Source organism: Sorex fumeus, unplaced genomic scaffold (genome assembly GCF_029834395.1).
Source record: "Sorex fumeus unplaced genomic scaffold, SorFum_2.1 ptg000044l, whole genome shotgun sequence".
NCBI classification, from domain to species: domain Eukaryota; kingdom Metazoa; phylum Chordata; class Mammalia; order Eulipotyphla; family Soricidae; genus Sorex; species Sorex fumeus.
In genome coordinates this window covers 1,198,230-1,205,657 of record NW_026606101.1, presented here as the reverse complement: position 1 = coordinate 1,205,657, position 7,428 = coordinate 1,198,230, and the positions used below count along the sequence as shown (strand labels likewise).

General features: G+C 58.8%; 1 protein-coding gene across 1 annotated transcript; it reads left to right on the top strand.

Annotated features, from left to right (window-relative positions):
* Positions 1-1,791: 1,791 nt before the first annotated feature.
* WFDC2 (WAP four-disulfide core domain 2) lies at positions 1,792-7,213 on the top strand. Its single transcript, XM_056121495.1, has 5 exons — positions 1,792-1,813; positions 1,983-2,225; positions 2,627-2,770; positions 5,845-5,994; positions 7,102-7,213. Exons 1-4 carry the CDS (start codon positions 1,792-1,794, stop codon positions 5,991-5,993), a joined length of 558 nt encoding a protein of 185 aa, XP_055977470.1. The 3' UTR covers position 5,994; positions 7,102-7,213.
* The last annotated feature ends 215 nt before the right edge of the window (positions 7,214-7,428 follow it).

The following is a 7,428-nucleotide window of genomic DNA, read 5'->3' as shown; positions in this document are numbered from 1 at the left end:
ATTGACTTAGTGATCCCTTCTCTATTCCAGCCACCTTCTCCCCCAGCTCATGAGGCAGGCTTCCGACCATGGAGCAATGTTCCTGGTCCTTGTGTCTACTGTCCTTGGGTGCTAGTCTCAGATTATGTTATTTTATATTCCACAAATGAGTGCAGTCATTCTATGTCTGTCCCTCTCTTTCTGACTCATTTCACTTACCATGATACTCTCCATGGCCATCCACTTATAAGCAAATTTCATGACTTAATCCTTCCTAACAGCTGCATAGTATTCCACTGTGCAATTAATCTCACTTTTAGGGGACTAAAAGACTTCTCCTTGCTCTCGCTTCCCTTGGGCACTGTGCGTGCTTGTCTGGAAGGTGGGGACAGTCAGAATCCCTATTCATTGGCTATTGGCAGAGATCCCTGAATTTCTCTTTGTATTCACTGTTCCTGAATATGTCCAGCCAGTAAAGTCCTATGGAGGTTGCCAAGCTTCGGGAAAGAGGGGTAAATTGCTGCCCCCCCGCCCCCCCCCCCCCCCCCGCAACTCTGGGTTTAGGTCAAATGATCAATTTAACACCGGGTGGATTAATACTAAATAATCAAATTAACACCAAGTAGGAAGAAAACCAAAAAAAAGTACGTTGGTACAAGGAATCTATACAGACATGGAAATCCCAAAGCCTAAGGTGCCAATTGAGGCTCTCGGAGAGGAGAGGGACTCACCCAGAGCTCTGTGATGAGATCGCCATAGCCTGTCGTTTGGACGGGTGACTCTGATTTCTTTCTTCTTTTTCTGGTAGTAAGTCAAATTCTCTGTGAGATCCCCAATTTTCATCCTTCTAAGAGATAGAAAGGAATGTTAAGGGAAGGAAGAATGTTTCCTGTGAGCTGCAGGGCTCCATCAGACTGTCAGGAATAATTTCCCTGAGCACAAGAAATGGCCTGTTTTGGAGGAACTGGTCTAAATGGTGTGTGTGTGTGTGTGTCTGTGTGTCTGTGTATGTGTGTGTGTGTGTGTGCGCGCGCGCGCACGCGCACCCCATCTCACCTTTGGTACCTAGTGAATATTGATGATGAAGCAGAAAAAAACCGGGGTTTAGAGGGAAGACTTAGGTCACAAAACATTGTCGGGACAGCTTTGCATTGGGGGCTTGGGATGACATGGGTTTCAAGCTCTGGCCCTCACACAGAGGAAGGGAATCTGAGCTCTCTGTTGGCTGGGAAGATCAGGAGACTCCAGGGGACCAGACAGGACCCTAAGCAAAGTCCTGGGAGCATGGTGGTGTGGCAGAGGGGACCCTGCACTCCCCAGCCCCAGACTATTAGTCGGCCTTTTACTTTCCTGCGTCCTGTTGTTAGAGCTACAGGTTTTCGCCCCGCATCCTGTCCTGCTGTTTCGCATCACTCCTGGACGGATCCTCCTCCAGACCTGGGACCTGCACTTGGAGCGCGCGGATCCCCGCAAAAGCAGCCCCTTAACCCCCACTAAGTTCTGCCCATTCCCTCTCCTTCCCCCAGCCCTGGGCATGACCAAGAGACCTCACAGTCTTGGAAAGTGATCCCAGGAATACGGAACCGAGTTCTCTGGTGCCTCCCGGGAGGTTGGGGCGGGCGGCGGGGGTGGAGGTGGTGAGTGTGTGTGTGTCTGTGGGGCGGGGGGGGGGGGGGTTAAGTGGGAGAAGGGGAAGGTGCACAAGGGTCTGGCTGCAGCTGGTCGAGCTGCGCCCGGCCTGGAAGCTGCTTCTGTTCCTGGTTCCCACCCGGGTCAAGAGTGACACCTGATCCCGGCGGATTGTGAAATGGCATGAGGTGGCAGCCTGCCGGAGGTGCCCGCAGAACCCTCTCGGCGCAGAACGGGCCCCGCCCCCGCCGCCGGCCCCCCGCCCGCCCCCCCCCCACCCCCAAGCGTGCGCGCGCGTTAAATCCCCCCATCCCTGCGGGCGCCGAGCACACCTGCACCGCACCCCTGCACCGCCGCACCATGCCCGCCCGCAGCTGGCTCGGGGGCCCGCTCCGGGGCCTGCTCCTGGGCCTGCTGCTGCTGCTCGCCTCCGCCTCCACCGCCTCCTCCGCCTCCACCGCCTCCACCGCCTCCACCGCCTCCACCGCCTCCACCGCGGGTGAGTGCGCAGCCGGGGCCGCGGGCACCGCCGGCAGCAGGCTGCCCCCGGGGAGCACCCCCACGGAGAGGAACTGGGGAGCGTCCAGGAGAAACACGGGGAAGCCCTTGGCGTCGAGGTGCAAGAGCTGGGGAGACCCTCGGAGAGTTAGGAACCCGGGTGGGTGGGTGGGTCTGGGGGAGAGGTGCAGTGCCTCAGGTGGAGGAGAGCCCGTGGCCAGCGCGGAGACCTCTGCCTGGACGTCAGCCCCGCCCAGAAGCGCAGATGAGGGTGCCCCTGATGGCTGAGGCCAGGGGGTAGGATGCCCCCCGTCCCCAGGGGGTGGGGACCTCTGTCCTGGACGTGGGGCCTTTCGAAGGCTACAGGGTTGGGGGTCCTGACATGCACAAGAGGTGAACTCCTTCCAGTTTGCATTGGGTGGGACTGGGGAGGGGGTCGGGGTGGGGTGGTAGTGTGTGTGTGTGTGTGTGTGTGGGGGGGGGGGGGTCCAACCTCTCCCCTCCCCCCACCCCCACTCAGCCGCAGAAGTCGAGAAAACAGGTGTGTGCCCCCTGCTGGAGGCGAGCTCTCATTGCAAGAAAGAGTGCCGCTCGGATGGAGAATGCGCAGACAACCTCAAGTGCTGCCCGGCTGGCTGTGCCAACGTGTGCCACCTGCCCAATGGTAACCCCAGGGCCGCCCGCTTAGGGGCGGGGCGCGGCGGCGGGAGCTGGCTGCAGGTGGGGGCAGGCGGGAGCGCCCGGAATCCGCCTAGAGGGGCGCTTGGGGCGCGTCTGGGGGACGCTTGGCCAGGTGGAGGCGGGTGGGGGAGATCTGGGACTCGGGGAAACAAAGACTCCTCTGACGCTCGGAGGTGGAGGTGCGGGGACCCGAGCTCCCCTGCGCCCTCCCCCGCACCCCACCCCACTGGATTCGAGTCTCTGGGGCATGACGGGCTTCCGGGCAAACGCTGCCTGGATGTGGTTCCGGGAGCCGTTTCCTCCCCGCGGGCAGGAGCTGGAGAGTGGCCAGGGCCCCAAGGGCTGGGGCGCGCATCCCTTTCACAGTACCCCGAAGCCCCCAGCATCCCTCAACACACCTCTGCCCCTCCAAGACGCGCAGCAGCTACTCCTGCCTCTCGCGCTCGCGTCTTGCCCAAGGACCACCCCCACCTCCGTGGCGGGAGCAAGGGCCTGGGTGGCTACAAGAAAGAGGGAGTTCCTTTCGTGCGCCCTGCCTTGCCTCCCTCCCCTCCACTGGCCTTGCCTCTGGGCCCCGGGAGTCCGGGAGTCCGGAATGCAGGCAGGGGTCTGCAGATGGCCGTACCCAAGCTTCTCCTTTCTCAGGAGCAAAAGTGAGGCCCAGAGGCAGGGTTGGGGTGGTTCCGAGTCACCACCCAGAAGCTGCCTTCCCCCTGCTCTCCTCCTTCACTTTTTTGGAGGATCACACTTGGTGGTGCTCAGGGCTTACTCCTGGCTCTGTGCTTAGGGATCACTGCTAGCCGGCTCAGGGGTGCCTGGATGGAACCTGGGTCAGCAGCATGCAAGGCAAATGCCCCTTCTCCCCTCCCCCCTTGTACTGTCACTCCAGCCCTTCTGTCTTTCTTTCTCCTGAGATGCCAGCAGGGTTCTGAGGCGTTGCAGTTAGAGACCAGACACAGAGAGGTGGGAGACGCAGGGAGCATTGACCATCAGGGGCAACTTCTGGATTTGAGGACCTTGATTCTTTGGCCTAGAGGGGAGGACTGGCAGGAGGGGTGGGCAGGGGGGCGGGGATAAGGTCCAAGCATCAGGCAGGAGAGAGGGCAAGGGGTCAAGGGCATCAGTGCTGCTTGGTGAAGGTCTTGCTGTTCCCGTGTCTCAGATGGGCAGACAGACAGGGAGAGGGACCTGAGAGAATCCCCAGGACACTGCCTTCCTTTGTGGGATCCTGAATCACCACTGCATCTCTTTGAGTCTCTGCTTCCTCATCAAACTCATCATAGGAGTGAGAGCCCCAAGCTTGGCATGACTGAAGGAGGGCTAAATGAGATAAGGCATGTGGAATCGCTCCAGAGAGAGCAGGGCATGTGGCTCGGTTGTCGGGAGCTGCGCCCAGCGCACAGAGCAGTCCAGGTGGAGGGCTCCTGCCGCTTCCGTGGGACGCGTTTCCTGCACCGACAGATCGGCGGACAGCCCCTCTGTGCTCCCTGCTCTGCCTCCCTCCTGCCCCTGGTGTGCACTGGACAGGAGTGTCCCTGGGCTTCTGGGCCAGGAATCTGACTTCTTCCTCCTTTACCCAGGACTTGGATGTGTGTGTACATGCACCTGTGTATGCGAGTGTGTACAAATGTATGTGCCTGCACCTGAAGAAGTCTGCACTCAGGTTTGCTTCTGGCCTGCAGCAATTGTTGGTTGAGGCCCTACACCTCTCTGTGGTCCTTTTCCTCATGTGTGGTAGGAGTGATTTAGAAAGATCCGCACAGTGGAGCACTGCGGGGTGAGGATTTGATCAAGGCCCATTGTTAGAGGCACCGCTCTGCAGTGTCAGTGTGTGCATGTGTTTATGTGGGTGTGTTTAGAGTGTTTATGTGTGTGCGTACAAGTATGTGTGTGTTTATGTGTATGTGTGTGTCTGTGTGTTTGTGCACAAGCATGTGTGTTTATGTATGTATATGTGTTTATGTATGTATTTATGTATGTATATGTATATGTGTTTGTGTGTTTATGTGCATGTGTGTATACGGACATGTGTGTATATGTGTGTTTATGTGTGTTGTGTATATGTGTGTGCATGTGTGTGTTTATTTGTATGTGCACAAACCTGTATGTTTGTATGTGTTTATGTAGGTATGTGTATGTATGTAGGTATGCGTATGTGTGTATATGTGTGTTTGTATGTGTGTATGTGTGTTTATGTGTACGTCTATATGTGTGTATATGTATGTGTGTGCATGTGTGTTTATTTGTATGTACACAAGCCTCTAGTTTGTGTTTATGTGTGTGTGTTTATGTAGGTGTGTGTGTATGTATGCGTATGTGTGTGTGTATATGAATGTGTGAATGTGTGTGCATGTGTGTTTATTTGTGTGTGCACAAGCCTGTATGTTTGTGTGTGTTTATGTGTATGTTTATGTGTGTTTGCACGTGGGTGCGTGTGTGAGACACTCGTGCGGGGCCTGTGGGTGTGCAGCCTCCCCAGCTGCATGGGCTCAGGGAGGGCTGAGAGTGTCCGATCCTGTCCTGGGAGAGGTTGGGCCACTCCTTCATTGGCCTTTTGGGCTTCTTCATCTGCAGCAGTGGGACATGTTCCTTCCTCCGACCCAGATGATCACACCTGTCCCCTCTTTGCCCGAGGACTAGCTGAGTTCAAACACACCACGGGCCTGGCCTCGAATGATGCTGGCCTAGGGGGAGCCACATCGGGACTCTCGACCCTGTGTAGTACGTCACAGAGCCACGAGGGGGCGCTCAGAGATGTAACCGCCAGGCTTCTGCATGAACCCTGTGAGGATGCAGCACCCATTCAGTGTCTCAGGGGGGCTCTGGGAAATTGGGGTCCTAGGCCACAGCTCAGAAAAGGCAGAGCGGGGGACTCCAAGAGGTTCCTATGATCCCCAAAGCGCAGGCAGAGGAAGAAGAGGATGGGCTGTGTGGCCTTCCCCCCAGGCTCGAGACCACCCACACTCTGTCCTGCTCTGGCGCCTGCTCTGGGGAGGGGACACCACCCGGGAGTGTTCACCTCCCGCCTGCCACCTATGCCCTCCTTTCCGTGCCCAGAAAAGCCAGGCTCCTGCCCGCAAGTGGACAGTGGCATCCCTCAACTCGGGATCTGCGTGGACCAGTGCCGGATGGACAGCCAGTGTACTGGGACCATGAAGTGCTGTCGCAACGGTTGTGGGAACGTGTCCTGCGTCACTCCTGTCTGAGGTAGGTCGGGTTGGTGGAGGGCTCAGTGCACGGGGGGCTCACGGCAGGGAGAGGACAGTCCTCTCGGTGGCGGGGCTCTGTCCTGGGGTCTGGTGTCTCTGCATCGCATGGAGGAGGATCTGGGAGATGCGGAGGGAGTGGGGGGCTGCGTGGGGCTGTCCTCACCCTGCACAGCCCGTGAGAGCCCCACTGAGACCTGGGCAAAGGTTGCAGCTGGGTGTCCTGTGTGAGGATGACAGATGGGGGCGGGCGTGAAGGGGCCCCTCCTCAGGGCATCTTAGGAAGCACCAGAAGGTGGGCCCAAGCCAGGACTGGGAGAGAGGCCAGGTCACTGTGAGCATCTGGCCTGGAAGATGCCGTGTACGGAAAGTCAGGCCCGGGCCATCGACTTGAAAGTATCCTGTCACCGGTGGGAGGGGTCGGGCTCCGTGGTCTGGCTGGGGGAAAGTGTCCAGGAGAGGGGATGCTGCCACGGGCACCAGGGTGGTGAGACAGGAGACTTTGCGGGCCAGAGGGCACCCAGGAATCCTTGGATTGAGCCTCCTGGTGCGTCTCTGCTGCCGGGGACAAACTCTGCCAGGTGCCACCTGGGGTTGCCCAGAGAAGAAGGCTGAGGTCTTAGAGAGAAGAGGGACCCCAGGAGGGGGACCCCGCATCATGGCCCAGCTTGGGCACTCACAGTTGCCTCAGCGCCCTGTGGTGCCTGGACTTGGCTTATAGAGGGTAGGAAGAAGAAGCAGTGCCCCCTCACCTAAGCAGGAGGAGGGGGACTTCCTAGGGGGAGGGGGGTCCTTAGGGATGGGGGACCTTGACCCCACTTCCAGGGAGGTCACAGTGGCCAGCTGGGACCATGGTGGACCCAGAGGTGTCTTAAGGTGCTCTCAAGTGGAAGAGGGGAGTCTGGGACTTGCAGAGAAGTATGGATGGGGAGGGGGCGGGGAGAACGTCCCAGAAGGCCAGGCCTGGCCACATATGTGCCCGCGTATCTGCCTGGGACATCTGTCTCAGAGGTGCTTGGTGAGAATGTCAACGGTGGGGACTCCTGACTGGGGGGACGGGGGAACGGGCATCGCTGCTGATGGCATGGTCCTGGTTTTCTTTCTCCAGCTCCAGCCACCACCATCCGAGGAATGGGGGACGGGCGGGCCTGCCTGGCCCCATGGGGCGCCAACCCAGTGGCCTCCCTCTCCCTGGCCTCCCCACCCCCTCTGGCACAACTTCTTTCCGTCCAATAAAGTGACCACTTCCAGCACTGGGGGCTGTGGCCTCTGACCTTCTCACTCGCCCCCTGCACCCCTGGCTCTGGATTGAGTTGGGGGGGAGGATGCCACCTGGGGGTGTCGCCTCGGGGAGAACACACTCACCAGGGCTCACGCCTGGGCACTTGGGTGATGGGTGACGGCACCTGGGTCACCACTAGGAGCAGCAGTGCGT